The sequence below is a fragment of the Nerophis lumbriciformis genome, linkage group LG21 (assembly GCF_033978685.3).
Source record: "Nerophis lumbriciformis linkage group LG21, RoL_Nlum_v2.1, whole genome shotgun sequence".
Taxonomy (NCBI): Eukaryota; Metazoa; Chordata; class Actinopteri; order Syngnathiformes; family Syngnathidae; genus Nerophis; species Nerophis lumbriciformis.
Window position 1 is genome coordinate 44,042,501 of NC_084568.2, and position 21,729 is coordinate 44,064,229.

Sequence of the window (21,729 nt, forward strand, 5' to 3'; positions counted from 1 at the left end):
AGCGGCGCACAGCATTAGTGTAAAAAGTCATGTCTCCAAATAAATGTTAATACTTCATGTCTGCTCCATAATCCTTTGCATGAAGCCAAGGATCTAACAAGGTAATCTGCTCCAGCCTTTCCTCGCCTCGTCTGCCACAGTACCTTGGCTTGTTTCAATAAAATGATCAGATTCACACCAAGTGGCGCGGCTGTGGGAATGGGATGGCATTTTAGCTGGACACACACACACACACACACACACACACACACACACACACACACACACACACACACACACACACACACACACACACACACACACACACACACACACACACACACACACACACACACACACACACACACACACACACACACACACACACACACACACACACACACACACACACACACACACACACACACACACACACACACACACACACACACACACACACACACACGTACTATGAGGAGCCCATTGTGCACTAATGAAGTAGAGACAGAGCAGCTTTGTAACTGCTAACTATTTATGTGAGAGAGAAGCCTTTTGTCCACACTCTGAAGGTCACGCCTTAACTTTGGCCGCTGAGGGACGTTGTTATGGCAACAGCCTACCTGAAATCACACCTGCGCTGCTGTGTGTGTGTGTGTCTTTGGACTCACCATGATGACCAGAAGAATGTTCTGGAAGTCGTTTCTGAAGCCCAGTGTGTAGCTGCAGAATAGAGCAAAGTTTCCCTCCAGGAGCTGCAGAACAAAGAACAATTAGCATTAGTAGCAATTAGGACATGCTACTTGTCCAGTTGTTTCCTTACCATCTCATTTGCAAGTATTATATAGTAGACTTTGCATGCAGTTCACTGCAAAGTCAAAAATGAGGGGTATTTTACTTGAACTAAGCAAAACCAATAGAACAAGAACATTTGGCTGTTCAAGACTTTGCAAAACAAGTCAAATGAGCTAATCTCAATGAAATAAGTATATTCTCACTAATAACAAGTGTACTACTATATGAGTACACATTTTCTATTGTTTCATTGAAAATAAAACAGCATTTGGCTGTCATCTGTTTTAATTATGAGACACAATTGTGTCAAAGTCATGATTTTTTTTCCATGTTTGAAATAAGAAATGATGACTTTAAAAAAGTAGTTTTCTACTTGTGAGTGTTGATGACACAGCTTTGCAACACTTGATATTCTACTTTCAAGCATGTTTTACTCAATATAGCTCATCACATCTCAGCAACAAGCTGTAATATCTTACTGACATCATTTAGGAGCAAAACACTTAAAACAAGTAAAACACTCTAACATAAAATCTGCTTAGTGAGAAGAATGATCTTATCAGACAGAAAATAAGCAAATATCAGCCTTATTTCATCTTACTTAGATTTCACTTTTTGCAGTGTTGCAGTTCCAAGATGTTAGATGGCAGTAGTGTATTGAGTCCTTTAAAGTGTTTGTACTGTAAGTCTTTTACTTTTTACACATCGGCTGTGCAGCTTAGTTGTAGTTTTTAGTACATGGAGATCGCCATGTAAAATTGCTAATGCTAATCGGTAGCATGTACATGGCATATGCAATAAAGATCGGCCAATTGTTTTTTTCAGGGCTGAGGTCAGGCTGATAAACAATATTTGGAGCCGATAAAAGTTATCTAAACAAAAACCGATACGGATATACATCAAAATGACAAATAATGGCGTTGATAATCAGCCCCGCTGATAATCGGTTGATCTCTAATATGCAATGTAAATTAGCCATGAGATAGAGCATTTTGAAAAGTGGAGCTTTATTACACTTTTGAGCTCTTTCCATCAGGCATGTTTGCTTTGTTGGCATGGCAACTTGCAACATTACACAGAAGCAGTCTGTCTGAGTCCTGAGTGCTTGTTTTCCCGCCAAGTGTTTGAGCCTGTGTACTAACAATGGTACTAGTTACACCCACCAATGTTTAAGAGAAAATGAAGTGCACTACTTGGCAGCAGCCAGCAGAGGCACTAAAGAAGACAGCAATCTGAAATCCATCCATCCATCCTCTACCGCTTGTCCCTTTTGGGGGAGCGGGGGGTACTGGAGCCTATCCCAGCTGCATTGGGGCGGAAGGCAGTGTACACCCTGGACAAGTCACCATCTCATCACAGATAGACAACATTTACACACTAGGGACCATTTAGTGTTGCCAATCAATAAATGTATCAAAAGAAATGCATTTTTTTAATAGATGATGTTTTTTGTTTGTTGTTGGCGTGTAAATGCGTACCATGAAGGCTAAGGAGGTGAAGAGGAAGACCATGACCAGTTTGGCGTAGGGCCCGTGTCCCATCACCAGCTTGATGCCCTGCAGGAAGGATAAGGGTTCGGACTTGGGACGACTGGACTCTGGAAGGGAAAAGAAAGAAAAGATGAGTCCTTGTTGCTGGTCAGGAGATGAGATTTCAAGTCAGCTGTGAGGAACACCAACAACTCTCACCTTTGATCTCCTTCACGCCAAAGAACAGCACGATGGCGCACAAGACGTAGATCAAGCAGATGACACCGGAGGCGATCATGTAGGCCGTCCTCTGTGGACAAACAAATGCACAAATGTACTTTCCCTGAGCTTGAGAAGGTAAGCGGGCGAGGGAGATGCACGCACCGTGTGCTGCAGAGTGATGACGTGCTCCGTGCCGTTGAGGCCGGCTGATGCTGACGAGTTGCTCATGTTGGCCAAGATGGCGCCTGGACCTGGCACGCAGGGCGCGTTGGCCATGCCCACGATCTGACCCTGGATGGCGGTACCAAGCACGGTGCCTAGAACCTCCACAGTCATCCCTAATTGGGGCAGGGAGACAATGAAGTGGAATAACATCTTGACATATACTGGATGTATAGATTGCAGTACTGACTGTAGGCAGTGGCAGAGTCCCTCTCTTTCTGCTCTGTGCTGATGAACATGGTGAGGGCAGAATACGGCACATGGAAGCACTGAAACAACATTTACTTTTGGGTCAGACATGGTCAAAATAACTTGCAGCGTCCATCCACCTGCGCCTCTCACACAAAGTGGGATGTTGCAATCATACAATATTTCTTGTGGAGAGGTAAGACTTCTGAAGTCTATGTTTTTAATGGTCGGACTCAGAAGCACATGTGTCTGCGAGCCAGAGACTGAAAGTGAGCATGAAGTCTATCATGTGCACACAAGCAAAAGCTCAGGGAGCATCCTCTCCTCATTCAACTGCAAACACACACACAGGATTGCTAGCAGCCCAGAGACTAAACTATACAGCTACCACATTCATTGAATTATACTTTTTTTATTTCAACTTTTCAAAATGGTTTTGTTAGTTTTGTGTTTGTGGAAACAAGTTCAACAGCTAAAAGGTGATGCAAAGTTAAATACTTCAAAGTCCACCTGCATTGTTTTGTGAGCCAGTCCAATAAAAAGCCCTTCCTTGTCATAACATATATACTCTGTCATAGTAGAATTCTGGGAGCCCAACCCCCTCAACACCTGCACAATATTGAGATGAGTGTATTGTAATGGTGTCCTTCCTAATCCCACAAACTTCTTTTGCCCTCCTTGCCGAGTGTCTTCCCCTTTCTGTATTTCTACCTTCAATGGAATAAAGTGCTGCCCACACCTTCCTCATGTCATTTCCTTTATTGTGTCCTGTGTGTTACATTTATAGCATGACACATTTATCTGTATGTAATATTGAATGCATTTCTGATAGTTGTTTGTGTGCAGTGTCATTTTCATAGTAGGCTGTTATAGTTAATACAGACACGTACATCATGTGTTGTCTTCATTATAAAACTTATATACAACTTTTAAAGTCATTTTGATAGTAGGTTAATATAACTAATATAGACACTTACATCATGTGTTGCCTTCATTATAACACTTATATAAGACTTTTAAAATCATTTTGATAGTAGGCTAATATAGCTAATATAGACATGCGTATCATGTGTTGTCTTCATTATAACACTCATATAAGACTTAGTCATTTTGATAGTAGGCTAATATAGACACTTACATCATGTGTTGTCTTCATTATAACACTTATATAAGACTTTTAAAGTCATTTTGATAGTAGGCTAATATAGCTAATATAGACACTTACATCATGTGTTGCCTTCATTATAACACTTATATAAGACTTTTAAAGTCATTTTGATAGTAGGCTAATATAACTAATATAGACACTTACATCATGTGTTGCCTTCATTATAACATTAAGACTTCTAAAGTCATTTTGATAGTAGGCTAATATAGCTAATATAGACACTTACATCATGTGTTGTCTTCATTATAACACTTATATAAGACTTTTAAAGTCATTTTGATAGTAGGCTAATATAGACATCATGTGTTGTCTTCATTATAACACTTATATAAGACTTTTAAAGTCATTTTGATAGTAGGCTAATATAGACACGTATATCATGTGTTGTCTTCATTATAACACTTATATAAGACTTTTAAAGTCATTTTGATAGTAGGCTAATACAGACACGTTGTCTTCATTATAACACTTGATTTTTAATTGTTTGCGGCTCCAGACAGATTAGTTTTTTTTGGTCCAATATTGCGCTCTCAAAATTTTGGGTTGCCGCCACACATCCATAAAAAGTAGTGAAGCTGATGTCCTTATTTAAATGGGTTGTACTTGTATAGCGCTTTTCTACCTTCAAGGTACTCAAAGCGCTTTGACACTACTTCCACATAAATCCATCTGTGTGTGCAGGAGTGTTACCTGATTCGATTCCTAAAATTGCATCCCGAGTCTGTCCATGCAGTTATTATTCATACAGATCAATGCCACTAAAGAAATGACAGCTTTTTTGTGTTGGTAAAAAAGGCTAATGGGAAGAAAAAATGTTCCTTGTACTTAACGTAACTTAGCAAATATTTATGACAGGGTTTCTGCAGGTATCAGCAAATCTAATTGAATGCTTTTTAATGCAACTTAAAACTGCAGATTGTTATTATATATAGTGAAATGCATACAATTGTCTGTATAGACAAACATGTAAGCATTTGACAATGATAATGTGGATAGTTGAAAGGTTTACATTAACTAAATTAAGCAATACTATAATCAGAATATTTAACAATAATAATAAGGCAAGTAACCCTTTTAAAAGGCAATAAACATATGTGTCATTACTGTAGTAATTTTACCATTGTAATTGGAAGGTCAATAACTGAATTATTCTAAATAGGTAAACAAACATAAAAATAAAATATACACTTGCACTTAATAATTGCTGAACATCTTGAAATGCAGTTCTTTCACCAGTTGGAAAAAGTGAGTCAGGTGTTGGCTCACCAAAGAGTTCATTTTCTATTAATCAATGAATTTACTTATTGACTATTGGCCCAGGCCTACACATTTGTATGAAATGTTTTAATGCTTTTGGACATTGTATTTAATGTTTTTTTAAAACCATTTAAGTCCTTCATTTCAACAAAATCCATTTGACTTGAAATGCATTTTAATGACACCTTGTGCGTTTCATACTCACAGTCTGAAGGGTCTGGAAGACACAGTAGAAGAAGAGGTACCAGATGACTTTGCGGTCCTCAAAGGGGGGGACGTACCAAATGAGGAAGTAGGAGAGCACTGCCAGAGGGGTTGACAGCACGATCCTGCAGGGGGGGAAAAGAAAAGCAAGTGGATGAGAAGATGAAGCAGGCAAAAGGTGACACAGACAAACAAAGTCCTTATAATCCAGAGTGCATTAGCAGGCCAACTTGCAGCATCATTAGTTGACTAAAGTGACACGTCACCTTGTGTGTGCACATGGCAGCATCTGATGACTGTGTGAAAGGTGTGGACATACCTGAGCATCAGGAGGTTTTACGTGAATGGAAGAAATTAATCACTTTGCTCCAACAATGGAACATACTTGCCCTATAGTTATTTCAAGTGGCTCATAAGCGGGAAGTTATGGGTGTAATTTCCTGCACCTGTTGCACATGCTCATTAAAACATGTCCCAGGATCAAGTTTAAAAAGGAAACCACGCCTCCAGATGCAGGAACCAGGACATCCTGGACACAGTGAGTCATCCTCATCACAAAGTGAGAAGATAAGAGTGCCAGCGGATGTAGACTAAAAAGACATGGTGGTAGGCAATCACACACCAGGAAGAGTGCAGTGACGACTACAGTACCAGGAACGGAACTTACAACACACAGTCAAAAAAAACATTATTCATTAAGGTACAGTACCATACCATACATCTACTTCATTTTTGAAACGTTAATAATGAATTCTCAGCAGCAACACAACTAAAAAAACTAACTGCTCAGTCAGCATTAATAGCACTAGAGCTGGGCAATTTGGCCTTTTTTTTAATATCGCAATATTTTTAGGCCATATCGCGATACACCATATATATGTGGATATTTTGCCTTAGCCTTGAATGAAAACTTGATGCATATAATCACAGCAGTATGATGATTCTATGTGTCTACATTAAAACATTCTTCTTCATTAATATATGCTACTTTTAAACTTTCATGCAGAGAGGGAAATCACAAGTAAAAGTGTATTTATTAAAGAGTTATTAAGCAGTGGCACAAACATTCATGTCATTTCCAAACAGAAAGTGCAAGATTGTCAGAGACATTTTAAAACAAGCTATTAGTGCACTTTTGTGCATGATGTCACTAAGATGACATATCAAAACAACACTCAATTAAAGTGCACTTTTTGTACAGAACGCCACCACAATAGTTTAAAACATGATGACACACAAGATATTTCAATAAGTGTCACATAAAAATTAACTGCATATCAAATAGTGTATGTTCTACACCAGGGGTGCTCACACTTTTTCTGCAGGCGAGCTACTTTTCAATTGATCAAGTCGTGGGGATCTACCTCATTCATATATATCATTTATATTTACTTATTTATGAAATATATGTTTTTGTTAATAAGTTAAAGGTGTTTAATGATAATGCAAGCATGTTTAACACATATAGTTAATATTGTTAATAAATTAAAGGTGTTTAATGATAATGCAATCATGTTTAACACATATAGTTAATATTGTTAATAAATTAAAGGTGTTTAATGATAATACAAGAATGTTTAATACATATAGTTAATATTGTTAATAAATTAAAGGTGTTTAATGATAATACAAGTATGTTTAATACATATAGTTAATATTGTTAACAAGTTAAAGGTGTTTAAAGATAATACATATAGTTAATATTGTTAATAAATTAAAGGTGTTTAATGATAATACAAGAATGTTTAATACATATAGTTAATATTGTTAATAAATTAAAGGTGTTTAATGATAATACAAGCATGTTTAATACATATAGTTAATATTATTAATAAGTTAAAGGTGTTTAAAGATAATGCAAGCATGTTTAACACATATAGTTAATATTGTTAACAAGTTAAGGTGTTTAAAGATAATACAAGCATGTTTAACACATATAGATTCCTTTCTTTCATGAAGACAAGAATATAAGTTGTTGTATTACCTGATTCTGATGACTTGCATTGATTGGAATCAGACAGTGGTGCTGATAACGTCCGCATTTTCGAATGGAGGAGAAAAAAAGTCCTCCTTTCTGTCCAATACCACATGAAAGTGGTTGGTTTTTGGCATCTTATTTGTCCAGCTTCCGTACTCCTTTGTATACACTTTACAAGAAATACATTGTCGGCAAACTCCGTAGCTTGCTAGCTTGCGCACGCCAGCTTTCTGAGACTCTTATTTTGGTAGCGCAACTGTGCAACTGTGCAGTCGGTCTTTGGAGTTTTGACGACAGGTTCGGCGCCAGAGTCTGTTGAAATAAAGTGTTTCTCGCCTTCCAGTCGGTAATTTTAATGAGCTGGCAGCAGCCAGCGTCATCTCAGAAGACCCTCGGGTGCCGTGAATGTCAATCAAGTGACGAAAGTGACGTCATAGTGAAGATTTATGATCGCTCATTTTTAGGACTATTTTTTTAATGCCTGGCTGGTGATCGACTGACACACCCTCCGAGATCGACCGGTAGATTGCGATCGACGTAATGAGCACCCCTGTTCTACAGTGTTGATGTGGAAATAGTTGCTTCGGCATTTAGTTGGTGTGGCACCGAACAGAGATGTTGACTGATTGATTGATAGATTGATTGAAGCTTTTATTAGTAAATTGCAAAGTTGACATGTAAAGACATATTCCCGCTTGAAGCCAAACCACCGTCAGACAGATGCGTGAGAACGTATACTCCAATATCACCATATAGTTATTTTCTATATCGCACAGAGACAAACCCGCCATATATCCAGTATATTCATATATCGCCCAGCCCTAATTCGACCCAAATACAAATTAGGCATATATTTGTAAGAATTGCGATTTATTCGGAAAAAAAATTAAATAATAAGTATATATGTATGTATGTATGTATATATATATATATATATATACACACACACACACACACAACACGTTTTGCAGCTAGCAATGTCTTATTTGAGTTGTATTATATAGTACATGACGACCTGTATGACAGTTAAGAATGACTGTCTGTGAAGTCAATAAAAGTTTTTGATGCTGACAGTTATAAAGTTGAGTACAAATCCAATGTATCCCAGCAGAATACAATAAAGACATAAAACAGGAAGTCAACAAGTCATGCATGTGATGTGATGAAGTGTACTCTTGCGGGTGACCTTCCTGTGCCACATGATCACCCATCAAATGATACATTTCTTCATCTACTTTGGTGGAGCGGACATTCTCATGCCAACAAAGGGTTTATCAGGTAAAGCAATGTACTAAATGCTTTCTCAGAATCATTAATGACATGTTGGCAGCAAATGTTTGAGTAATAATCTTGCCATGAACTATAGTAACCTTCTAGAGGAGACTGTTTGGAGGAAGAAAAAAAAACATCCGAGGACCCAAGAGCTGTAATCTCATTGGCTGGAATAGATGGTGTGTTGTGGGCTGGCCCAATCACAGACTGATCTTACCGGTTCATCCCCCCCCCCCCCCCCCCACACACACACACACACACACACAAGTGAAACATGGCTATGTGCTGCTTCCTCCGCTCTTTCCACACAGGTCTTTCTAAGTGACGTGCCGGTGATTCCTTCACACCAAATAACCAATGACTAGCTTGGGGAAGGAATGACCCACTTTTTACCAGCAGCTAAAATAGAAGTTCAGTTCAGATGCTGCTGCACTCCTACAATTTGCTGCAGGCTGATCAGTTCATCAATGTATTGGAGACACAAAATAGGAGCAGTCAATTGCAAAACTATATTTGCTTTTGAAATCACACTCTCCTTCCTAAAGGACGCTAATGTTTAGCCCGCGCTGACAGCCGCCTGGCTTTGACACTCTACACCCAACATGTCACTTGCAGACATGAGGTGGGGGTGGATGCTACGGAAGAATGGGGTCTGCGACCTTTAGGCAAAAGGGGGCCTCAAGCAAGACGAGCCTCTATGGAAGCCAGTCGCCAGAGAGCGGACCGTCCACGTTTGTATTTCACAGAACTGCCACCCAGCAGCTTCAGTGGAACAACTTTTCAAGGGAAAGTGTGAAAGTGCAAAGTAGCAGAGGGGGGTTATATTTATCAGGGTCCTGCAGAAGGTGGGAAATGTGCAAGTGAACTATATGAGGATGATTTGGATGTGATTGGCAGAGGGGCCTGGGGGTGGTTGGCACAGGAAGGGGTGGAGTATCAAGTGGTAGAGCACGCCCTGCGCAGTGCAGTCAGAGAGGGTCATCTCTGCATCAGACCATTTGCATGTCTCTGATGGAAATACAACTCATTAGACACAGGCAAGTCATTTTGTAAGCGCTGCAAAGACCTTTACCATATTGTTCAACCTCATTTGCTCAGTTGCCCCCTAATGGAGTGTAAGTTGCACATGCTGCTGGAATTGTGCTATTGGAGCTATGTGAGACATTTCAACTCATACCCACTGAAAGGGGAACTGCATTTTTAGGGGGAATTTTGCCTATCATTCACAATCCCTATATTAGACAAGAACACATGTGATTTTCTTTTTTATGCATTCTACATGTGTAATATACCGCAAGTACGAAGTGGCCAACAATGAAGCTAATCTCAGTCATCTATTCCGCTCATAAAGCAGTCGTAAAAAACATCCAAAAGCCGCCAACAATTCTCCATTTACAAGTCATGACCTGAACATGAACTAAGTATTAGTCATATTGTTGGTTTTATAAGCGCTAACGCAGAGGAACTACTTTTAGCACTGCCGTGATCACAGAGAGGTAACTAGCTTATGTAGCAAATGACATATTGAGCTGCTGCGTCACCTCTGAGTTGGTAAAAGTACATTTTAGATTATTAATCATCATGCCTCCCACTTGGATAGTAAAAAGTTGTGGCAATAAACCCAGAAGTTGGTCAACTTTGACATTCAACTGGCGAGAAAGACACAAAAAGACTTATTTTTACACCTGCCTGAGGATTATGATGACTTCTTCTTCTAAACGGGAAGATATAAACATCCCGGTGAGAGCAGACACTGTACAGTAAGTGATTTAGGGTTTCCCCTCAATGTAATTGAATGTGGCGCACCGCCACAGCATTTTTTATTACTGCCACACCTTGAAAATACTTTTTTTTTTATTATTACCAACCGGTATAGCTCGGTTGGTAGAGTGGCCGTGCCAGCAACTTGAGGGTTAGGGTTCGATCCCCGCTTCTGCCATCCTAGTCACTGCTTTTGTGTCCTTGGGCAAGACACTTTACCCACCTGCTCCCAGTGCCACCCACACTGCTTTAAATGTAACTTAGATATTGGCTTTCACTATGTAAAGTGCTTTGAGTCACTTGAGAAAAAGTGCTATATAAAATGTAATTCACTTCACTTATTTGAAAATCAAACTAAGATCATATACTGTAGCCCCCAGAAGAATTCAAAGTCTGACGCTATTTGTAACATTTATCAACGATCTTATGATAACAAACGGCACCATTCCAACAGGTTGTACCTGCCGTGCAAACACTTTTGTCTCGTGAGTCCGTGCTTACCACACAACAACACTCCCTCCTTCTCTGCCAATCACCTTAAAGGCACAGACCACGTGCAATAATGGGAAAAAACTGACATTAAATCCAAACCACACTAACATTAAACATGACCACCAGCTGGTTGTTACAGTAATATATACATACATAAATATATATATAGCCTATTATTTTCGCAATATTGACAAGTGAAGTACCGGTACCAAAAATTTGACCACGGGAAAAATACTTTGATCACCAAAAACCGCGCTACCAAAACTAGATGTAAACTAAACGCACGTCTTTGTGACTGTCTTGAGCGATGTCAGCATGTCTGTGATGTGGACGTCATTTTAATATATTGCAGATATACCCGTGGACATCCATCTACAGAATGTGCAAATATAAGAGGACAGTGGCGGCTTTTAAAGGAAAGAAAGTCCAACTGGAGCTTCTAAAACTTCTAGTTCATACCCCATATATTCTTGCTCATAAATATTATGCTTTGGAAAATCATTTGTCCTAAAGTAGTATTTGTTGTTGCTCATGAAGTCTGTGTTGTTGTTGAAGGAAAAAGCGAACGTTGAGATGCGTCTGTGAAATGAATACGCCACCGTATGTTTAAAGGCCTACTGAAAGCCACTACTAGCGACCACGCAGTCTGATAGTTTATATATCAATGATGACATCTTAACATTGCAACACATGCCAATACAGCCGGGTTAGCTTACTAAAGTGCAATTTTAAAATTTGCGCGAAATATCCTGCTGAAAACGTCTCGGTATGATGACGCATGCGCATGACGTCACGGATTGTAGAGGACATTTTGGGACAGCATGGTGGCCAGCTATTAAGTCGTCTGTTTTCATCCCTAAATTCCACAGTATTCTGGACATCTGTGTTGGTGAATCTTTTGCAATTTGTTCAATGAACAATGGAGACAGCAAAGAAGAAAGCTGTAGGTGGGAAGCGGTGTATTGCGGGCGGCTGCAGCAACACAAACACGGCCGGTGTTTCATTGTTTACATTCCCGAAAGATGACAGTCAAGCTTTACCATTGGCCTGTGGAGAACTGGGACAACAGATACTCTTACCAGTAGGACTTTGAGTTGGATACGCAGACACGGTACCGTGAGTACGCTTCCAAACATTTGATCGCTTGCTCGTACGTGCGTGCCGCTATGTGCATGTCACGTATGTAATTTTGGGGACTTTGGGGAAATATATGTGCTGTATGAACTTTGGGGAGGTGAACGGTACTTTGGGCTGTGGTATAGAGTGTGTTGTGCAGGTGTTTGAGTTGTATTGGCGGGTTATATGGACGGGAGGGGGGAGGTGTTTGTTATGTGGGATTAATTTGTGGCATATTAAATATAAGCCTGCTTGTGTTGTGGCTAATAGAGTATGTGTTTATTTACTGTTTTAGTCATTCCCAGCTGAATATCAGGTCCCACCCGCCTCTCACAGCATCTTCCCTATCTGAATCGCTCCCACTGCCCTCTAGTCCTTCACTCTCACTTTCCTCATCCACAAATCTTTCATCCTCGCTCAAATTAATGGGGAAATCGTCGCTTTCTCGGTCCGAATTGCTCTCGCTGCTGGTGGCCATGATTGTAAACAATGTGCAGATGTGAGGAGCTCCACAACCTGTGACGTCACGCTACTCGTCTGCTACTTCCGCTACAGGCAAGGCTTTTTTATCAGCGACCAAAAGTTGCCAACTTTATCGTCGATGTTCTCTACTAAATCTTTTCAGCAAAAATATGGCAATATCGCAAAATGATCAAGTATGACACATAGAATGGACCTGCTATCCCCCTTTAAAGAAGAAAATCACATTTCAGTAGGCCTTTAAAATGAGCAAAATATGTAAATATTACAGACTAATATGAATGTTACGACATTACATACATCCTTACAGCGTGGATATAAAATGTTGATGGAAGTTTTTAGAGCACTAGCGTTTATTTACGTTCGAATGAATGATAGGCAACATTCCCAAAAAGTGTAGTTCCCCTTTAAGTCGCCAGAAAAGGCGACATTTTCTTAACGTTTTGTGTGCTGCGGTTCAGGGAAAGTGTGAGCCTACACAAAAAGACATGGCGAGAGTAAAGACACCTACCAGGGTAGCATGCGCCCAAAACGTGTCCATGGACTGCGGGACACCAGGAAGCCCACTGTGGGGTCCGTTATTGCGTCCCATGCACGGCCCCCAAACAGGATGATTGAGGCGTAAAAGGGATCCAGCTGGCAAAAGACAAGACATACTGAATAAAGAAACCACTCTTGTAGACATTTTAGAAGCGCATTTAGTCGTAAGCCACTTTAATGGTAGGGTAGCTCAAAAATCCAACAATAAGTGTCTAGAACTGGGGCCTGCCTTGGATCTTTAGCCTCCTTGTTGTGCCTGAAATGTAACACCAGAGGGAGGAACATTTGTCAAGAATTCTATCATTTGTCTGTCGGAATATGAAAGTGTACAGGCTGAGTCCTGAGGTGCAAGGACTAAGGAGGGGGAGCCTGCTTGGGTGTGTAAGCTAACCCTGTATACATGCCAAGAAAGACAAATCTCAACAACAAAAAAACGAGTTTGATTTTGCATGCTTTGCCTGAAACAATAAAAAAAAGTTCTAAACATTTAAAAGGTTTAGAAGGGGCTCCTGATTAAATTTTCTGCAATTGAAAAGGGGGTAAATGGTTGTTTTGGTGCCTAGAAAATAGTGCCAGTGCCACTTTGTAGCTGAGCTGGTCTTCTTTTGCTCCCACAACACTGCTGAGACAAGCCCAGCAGGAGGAATGTAACCCTGCCCACGGCTCTCACAATACACTCAGTTGGACACAAAACAAAACCCTGGGAAGCTTTTGACTTTCTACACCACCAGATTAGTGTCGGAGCCAATTAAGGACACACCGACCAACAACTTTTACAGTAGAACAATCTCTTTCATGTTGTAATGAATGACTTTCACTTAGGTTTTTACTGCACGTGGATTTACAAGAGGGATCAACTAAAACCCTTTGACCTTGAGGCAGATAGAGTAACAGCTCACTAAACAGACAATAGAAGGTGAAGACATTTATGTCATAAAAAAAAGTGGTAGAAATTGGGAGTTTAAGCTAAAATTTCTTGAAAAAGATATCCCTCCAAGATCGGACATGGTATCATTTGCTGGAATATAATATCCACATGCCATGTATGACTATGTATATAGGACTAAGTTGTACGGACAGAAGATCGTTATTTGGTTGAGGTTCTTTTCACTTCCTCCAAGAAGTCCATCACAAGATGCTGGTAGTAGAACCTCCGACTGAGGCTTGACTTTATCTAAGAAATATGGAGAACATGTCCATACTACATCTGAGGGAAGAATGTTCAAAAAAGATGGTTGAAGTGGAGAATTTATTTAGAAAAACATTCATGATGCTTATTCTTGGTAAAGAAACACCTTTTAGATGATAAGGAACCACTGGGGAAAATAATATGTATGCTTCTACGAGCATCGTTTATTATTATGTTTTGATTTATTCTTATTTTTAATCATTTCTTTTTTTTTAGTTTCGATACCTATATCTTTTTTTCAATCAACTCCATATAAACTCTATAAAAATTCAAATAACTAGTAATAAATATGAGTTGACTTTGTAAGATGAATAGCAATATGTAGCTGACAGAATAGAAATAAATGACCAGAGAAGCTTGCCAAAAAAAACAACTTTGTTTTTATTAAAAAAGGCTTAGTAGTTTTACTTTATTTTGGTTTTATTTAGCACTTATTTGTACACCCGAATGTTAGATTTATACTTCAAAGAAGTGCAAATGAGCGATTAATTACTTTAGTCTCACCTACAAACATGCTGAGAAAAGCCCTCCACTTGAGTGTTTTTAATTGAAATGTATTACATTATTATATATATATACTGTATATATGTAACCAAAAAAGTGGCTTTATAAAGACATGTATTGTTTTTAACAGACTTGAACAAATGTCTCTTTTATTTAATACAATAAAACATCAGGTCATAATAAAGTGCTCAAAAAACAGTAAGACCACTTTTCTGAGCAAAAAGTATTATCGTATTTTTCGGACTATAAGTCGCAGTTTTTTTATACTCAGGAGCGACTTATGTGTGAAATGATGAACACATTATAATATTATTGATCTCATTCACGTAAGAGACTAGACCAGGGGTCGGCAACCCGCGGCTCTCGAGCGTCGCCCTAGTGGCTCTCTGGAGCTTTTTCAAAAAATGTATGAAAAATGGAAAAATATATTTTTGTTTTAATATGGTTTCTGTAGGACAAACATGAAACAAACCTCCCTAATTGTTATAAAGCACACTGTTTATATTAAACATGCTTCACTGATTCGAGTATTTGGCGAGTGCCGTTTTGTCCTACTAATTTTGGCAGTCCTTGAACTCACCGTAGTTTGTTTACATGTATAACTTTCTCCGACTTTCTAGGACGTGTTTTATGCCACTTCTTTTTCTGTCTCATTTTGTCCCCCAAACTTTTAACGTTGTGCATGAAAGGTGAGTTTTGTTGACGTTATTGACTTGTGTGGAGTGCTAATCAGACATATTTGGTCACTGCATGACTGCAAGCTAATCGATGCTAACAGGCTATTTAGGCTAGCTATATGTACATATTGCATCATTATGCCTCATTTGTAGCTATATTTGAGGTCATTTAGTTTCCTTTAAGTCCTCTTAATTCCATGACACACTATCTGTACAATATGTCTTTAAATTTTTTGCGGCTCCAGACAGATTTGTTTTTGTATTTTTGGTCCAATATGGCTTTTTCAACATTTTGGGTTGCCGACCCCTGGACTAGACGTATAAGATTTCATGGGATTTAGCGATTAGGAGTGACAGATTGTATAGCATGTTCTATATGTTATAGTTATTTGAATGACTCTTACCATAATATGTTACGTTAACATACCAGTTGGTTATTTATTACAACCTTTTTACCTGTTATTGACTATGGAGATGTGTTGTACATGAATGCTACTGCTGGTTGTCTCCACAAGCTGGATAGTGTGTACCACGGGGCACTGACATTCATTACCAACTGCGCTCCCCTTACTCACCATTGTGTGTTATACTCAATGGTTAACTGGACATCTTTATGTACTCGACGCCTCAATCATTGGTATGTTTTCATCTACAAAACCATTCTGGGTATCACTCCATCTTATCTGTCTTGTCTTTTAACAAAGAAACAAGGAAGTCACAATCTTCTTTCAATGAATGTTCTGCAATTTGTCGTCCCCAAAGTAAGAACTGAACTGGGCAAGAAAGCATTTAGGTTTCCAGCACCGAAGGCTTGGAATAACCTACAATCGAACATTAAACTTCAAACCCTAGTTACGTTGAATGAGTTTAAAGCTTCTGTGAAAGGATTACAGTCTACCTTGTCTGTATGCACATGTGTCATGTGAGCAAGTTTTAATGTTGTAAATGTGATGTTTTATGTATTTGTTTACTGTTTTTAATGTAACCTTGCTGCTGCCCTCTTGGCCAGGTCTCCCTTGGAAAAGAGATCTTTGATCTCAATGGGATTTTACCTGGTTAAATAAAGGCTAATAATAATAATAATTTATGCCTCATATAACGTACACTTGTTCAGCCTGTTGTTCACTATTCTTCATTTATTTTAAATTGCCTTTCAAATGTCTATTCTTGCTGTTGGCTTTTATCAAATACATTTCCCAAAAAAATGTGACTTATACTCCAGTGCGACTTATATATGTTTTTTCCTTCTTTATTATGCACTTTCGGCCGGTGCGACTTATACTCCGAAAAATACGGTACATGTTGAACTTGTTGATTTCATCTGCTTCAATTATTCAAAATACAAATAAAGCAGACGCATCAATCACTACTTCTTCTCTGCTTAGGCTGCTGCCCTCGCGACACAACCTTCGATAAGCGGAAGAAGATGGATGGGTGGAAATGAATTGCAATTAACGCGATACTTTGAGACCCTTACTTTGAACTTTGCATGTAAAGTTAAAATATATGGAGAATGACAACAATATTGAATAATTGTCTTTGCATTATTTAGGGGAGATCTTTGGAACTTGGAACACATGACGTAGGTTCTACTCCTGACCCTTTAGGTTTATGTTGGTTGGGAGGAGATATGAGGTGAACTCAAACAACCCACCTGTGCTACATCCAGCAGGTAGAGTTGCAGAAAGAAGCCTAAGGCACATCCTGTGATCTGGTATGGCGCTCCACCTATGGCGTAGCAGATCTTGTTGCAGACGGACAATCTGTTCCTCTGCTCGTGCTGTCCAAACATGAGAAAAGACAACAGTTAAACAGAAATGGCTTTTAAAGCTCAGGACTTGAAAATCAGTTTGGATTCACTAAGACTTTACAGAAAGTGCTCCAAATGGCATTTGCAGCAGACAACTCTGGCACAGAGGCACTCAGCCAAAATGAAAACTGTTTATTCCACCGGCTTTGTGAAGTTAAAAAAACACTGAGCTACAGTCTGGCCTGTTTCAATCCGCTTCAAATAAAAGAAAGAACGCAGTCTGCGTTATTGCACTGCCAAAGTGCTGAAAAGGCCTTAATGTTGTGTGTTTGTTTTATTTATCTGCTTTTGTGTCTTATTTCCCAGGAATGAAAACACCATGTCACGTCATGTCATGTCAGGTCTGATGAGGGCACCTTGGCAGCAGCACACTGGATCACTTCAACAGCCTCTCTGACCCAAAACAACACACGCCTCCTCACTGACCAATCAAAAAGCCCCACTCATTAGTCAACTTGTGGTATATCAGGGAATTACCTGACCTGGCCATGCAGGTACATGCCATTCTTCTTCAAACATGTACCGGTACTTGAAATGAACAGTATGTCAAAGGATAAAACCTTTTAACGACCACAAAGTGAAATAAAACCTCTGTTGTTGTGTGTAGTGTTAATATACTGACAGCACTTTAGGTGACTACACTCTGCAATGAGATACTTGAAATTGTACAGATTGAAATTATTTTTATTTACAAATATACAACTAAGGCAGATAAATTCCCTGGGTCAGTGGTTCCAAAACTTTTTCACCAAGTACCACCATAATGACAACATTAAATACAGTAGTGTAGTAGACCTAAGTATTCATTAAGTACCACCATAATGACAACATTAAATACAGTAGTGTGGTAGACCTAAGTATTCATTAAGTACCACCATGATGACAACATTAAATACAGTAGTGTAGTAGACCTAAGTATTCATTAAGTACTACCATAATGACATCATTAAATACAGTAGTGTAGTAGACCTAATTATTCATTAAGTACCACCATGATGACAACATTAAATACAGTAGTGTGGTAGACCTAAGTATTCATTAAGTACCACCATAATGACAACATTAAATACAGTAGTGTAGTAGACCTAAGTATTCATTAAGTACCACCATAATGACAACATTAAAATACAGTAGTGTAGTATACATAAGTATTCATTAAGTACCACCATAATGACAACATTAAATACAGTAGTGTAGTAGACCTAAGTATTCATTAAGTACCACCATAATGACACCATTAAATACAGTAGTGTAGTATACCTAAGTATTCATTAAGTACCACCATAATGACAACATTAAATACAGTAGTGTAGTAGACCTAAGTATTCATTAAGTACCACCATAATGACAACATTAAATACAGTAGTGTAGTAGACCTAAGTATTCATTAAGTACCACCATAATGACAACATTAAATACAGTAGTGTAGTAGACCTAAGTATTCATTAAGTACCACCATAATGACAACATTAAATACAGTAGTGTAGTAGACCTAAGTATTCATTAAGTACCACCATAATGACAACAATAAAATACAACAGTGTAGTAAACCTACGTATTTATTAAAAACAAAGCAAATATTTTATTTAACAAGTAACTTTTTCGGCCACTGTAACATTACACAGTTTGAACAGTAACGCTGGAAAATAAAACACTGTACTTTAATCAAGTGATTCTTTGGCGTACCACTAGATGGAGCCCGGGTACCGCTAGTGGTACACATACCACAAAAGTGTCAATGAATGAATATGAAACATATTTCTAACCCTCTCTATGGCGCACAGTTGTACTGGCTTTGAATTCTAGTTGGAGTTGCGCAGGAAAAGTTTGCAAAAGTATGTTTAAATTATGTTTACTTTTAGGGCTGTGACTATTTAAAACAATTCACCTTTTAATTCCATTCTTGAGGGGATGATTTGAATCAGAACCGATTCTCGATTCAAACCAATTCTGGTAATGTATCATTTAGTATACAGTATGCTAATGAAAGCAGGTTATAAAAGCGAGACTTGGCTGTGTGACATGTACACATAGCCAGTAGGCGCACAGATGCTACTTCATAAATGGATTCTTGAACAATTTGAACTGATTCACAATGGTTACGAATAAGAATCACAAATTTGGATGTGAATCAATTTTTTCCGACACTCCCGTTAAATATATTATTTTGCACTAAAAATTAATTGAACAATATATTTCACGATAACTACGTTTAGTAATTAAATTACATATATTTTTAAATAAAAGTTACACATAAAATACACTTTTTTTTATTCCAATGGGGGGCTTTCATGTAAAATGGTATTGTGTATAACTATTCAGTTAACAATATGGTCATTTTTATAAGCTATAAGAGGAAAAGTGAACAAATATGATCTTTATGTGATGTTTAACCAGTACGACACGTCGTCTTGTGGGTGCAGCCTGTCGCATTCAGCTGGCCATGAATAAAAAGGTGGGGTGTGCTAAATGATACTACAATCCCACATACTACTTGCAAACTACAGAATAACACACATTTCTAGTTAGTACACTCATGCCAATCAATAACATTTGATTTTAAACACGAACAGGCAGACGTCCAGATTTGTAGCGAGCACGTGAACGCACCACACAGCTATTGAATCCATTCAAATGGAAGCAAAGAGATATAGCCGACATATAAATAAGACTATTTTTCTCCAGTTATATCAACAGAATCATGAAGTGACGGCCTTAAATTGACGTTTGCATGAGCGTTACGCAAAAAAAAAAAAAAAAAGAGTGGCTTTTTCAAGAAACACATTTAGCCCTGGATCAGAGGGTTCACGACAAGACCCATAAACTACAATTATAGGACACAAAAACGTCCATTGTGTTGTAAGAGTACTAACGCCAATTTAAGAATGTACACAATACAGTATAGTGCTATATTTAAATTAAGAATATACACAATACTATATTTAAATGCATCTCAACGACTGTGGCGAAAGTGTTGGCCAGAAATAAAGAGGCGCGTCAGTATTAACACACATGCTTTATGTATCATGTCGGTACAACTTTTCATTCATTAGTCGCTCGTGTTTGCTTACCAACAAGGAGTGGAAGGTGATGGAATGTGAAAAACGCAGTTTTAACGACAGTTTAGTGAGTCACGCCTTTCAAATGAGAACAATTCTAACCGGCCGGCGTGCTCGCTTCATTCATTGACGGCGGGCGTGCACGTGAACGCACCACCGTCTTCATCCTTCGGTGAATATTTGATGTCAAATCATCAAAAGTGTCCTCACCTTCTTAGACTGCGTGATGTCAAATCATCAAAAGTGTCCTCACCTTCTTAGACTGCGTGATGCCGTCACAATCCGACGCTTTATTTAGCAAACTGGCGTTGGAGTATTGCTCGCAACCTTCTCCTTTGGCCATGGCGGAGCAGCTCCTGCGCGACGCGGGAAAAAAGCAGCAAGAAACAGAAATGGACAAAGAGTGAGCTTCAATGTCGGTCGTGGGCTGTGGAGACTGGAGACGGTTTCAGCGAAGACGAGGAGACGCGAGACCAAGTCATATTCACACGTACCCGCCCATTTTGCACGTACAATTCACCCCATATTAAGCCACGCCCCCTTCCAGACACGTCACCGCCATGGCGCGGCTGCTCAGAGTGATCACGTGACAACAACCTGCCTGCGCTTCCCTGGAAAAGATTAATAAATTCAAATGTATTTAACTTCTTCTTTTATTTAATACACGTAAAGTTCTTCATCAATTTGATGGAATTACAATGAGTCAGCAGTTATGGAATATTGCACAATATAGAGTCAATTATTTTGACTCGGGGGCCAAATTTAGAGAAAAAAAATGTCTGGGGGCCGGTACATCTATTTTTTAGGAACACTAATACAAAACCTCACAATAAAGTCTGATTGAATGCTAAAAATGTTATGACAGACCGCCTTAAAAACGGAATGGAATTTTAAATGTTTCTATGAAGGATAAAACCCTGAATATTGAGAACATATGAACGTCACGCCTCCTCTCAATCCACATATTTGACAATCAAGCCACACCCACACTGCTTGGTGCCTCGTCTGACCTGCTGTGACCTAGATTACCATAGTAACTAGTAGGGTTGTACGGTATACGGGTATTAGTGTAGTACCGCGATACTAATGAATTATATTCGGTACCATACCGCCTCTGAAAAGTACCGGTCCGCCGCACCCTAAGATTTTTTGTTAAAATAAAGCCAATAATGCAATTTTTTCTGGTCCCCTTTATTTAGAAAAGTACCGAAAAGTATGTAAATAATATTGATATCAGGACAACACTAGTCACTAAAATATCATGCGAAAGCACAGATTGCAAGCATGTAAAGACTTAGTAGAGTTGAAGACTTACGGTCATTAGAAAAGATGAGTGCACATCATAATGG

At 38.8% G+C, this 21,729-nt stretch overlaps 1 protein-coding gene across 2 annotated transcripts in view; it reads right to left on the bottom strand.

Annotated features, from left to right (window-relative positions):
* The window catches only part of mfsd2ab (MFSD2 lysolipid transporter A, lysophospholipid b), a 29,594-nt gene extending 8,740 nt beyond the window's left edge, over positions 1–20,854 (bottom strand). The window contains exons 1-9 of one of the 2 annotated variants that reach the window (XM_061982319.2): positions 20,634–20,854; positions 17,166–17,291; positions 13,113–13,237; positions 5,504–5,627; positions 2,875–2,953; positions 2,625–2,800; positions 2,460–2,550; positions 2,250–2,368; positions 648–731 (exon numbers count right to left, since the gene is read on the bottom strand). In XM_061982319.2, coding sequence (XP_061838303.1) covers positions 648–731; positions 2,250–2,368; positions 2,460–2,550; positions 2,625–2,800; positions 2,875–2,953; positions 5,504–5,627; positions 13,113–13,237; positions 17,166–17,291; positions 20,634–20,723 — 1,014 coding nt within the window. In that variant the 5' untranslated portion in view covers positions 20,724–20,854. Of the gene's footprint in view, positions 1–647; positions 732–2,249; positions 2,369–2,459; positions 2,551–2,624; positions 2,801–2,874; positions 2,954–5,503; positions 5,628–13,112; positions 13,238–17,165; positions 17,292–20,590; positions 20,604–20,633 lie in introns of those variants that run through there. The other variant, XM_061982320.2, reaches the window with a different exon arrangement.
* Positions 20,855–21,729: the final 875 nt, after the last annotated feature.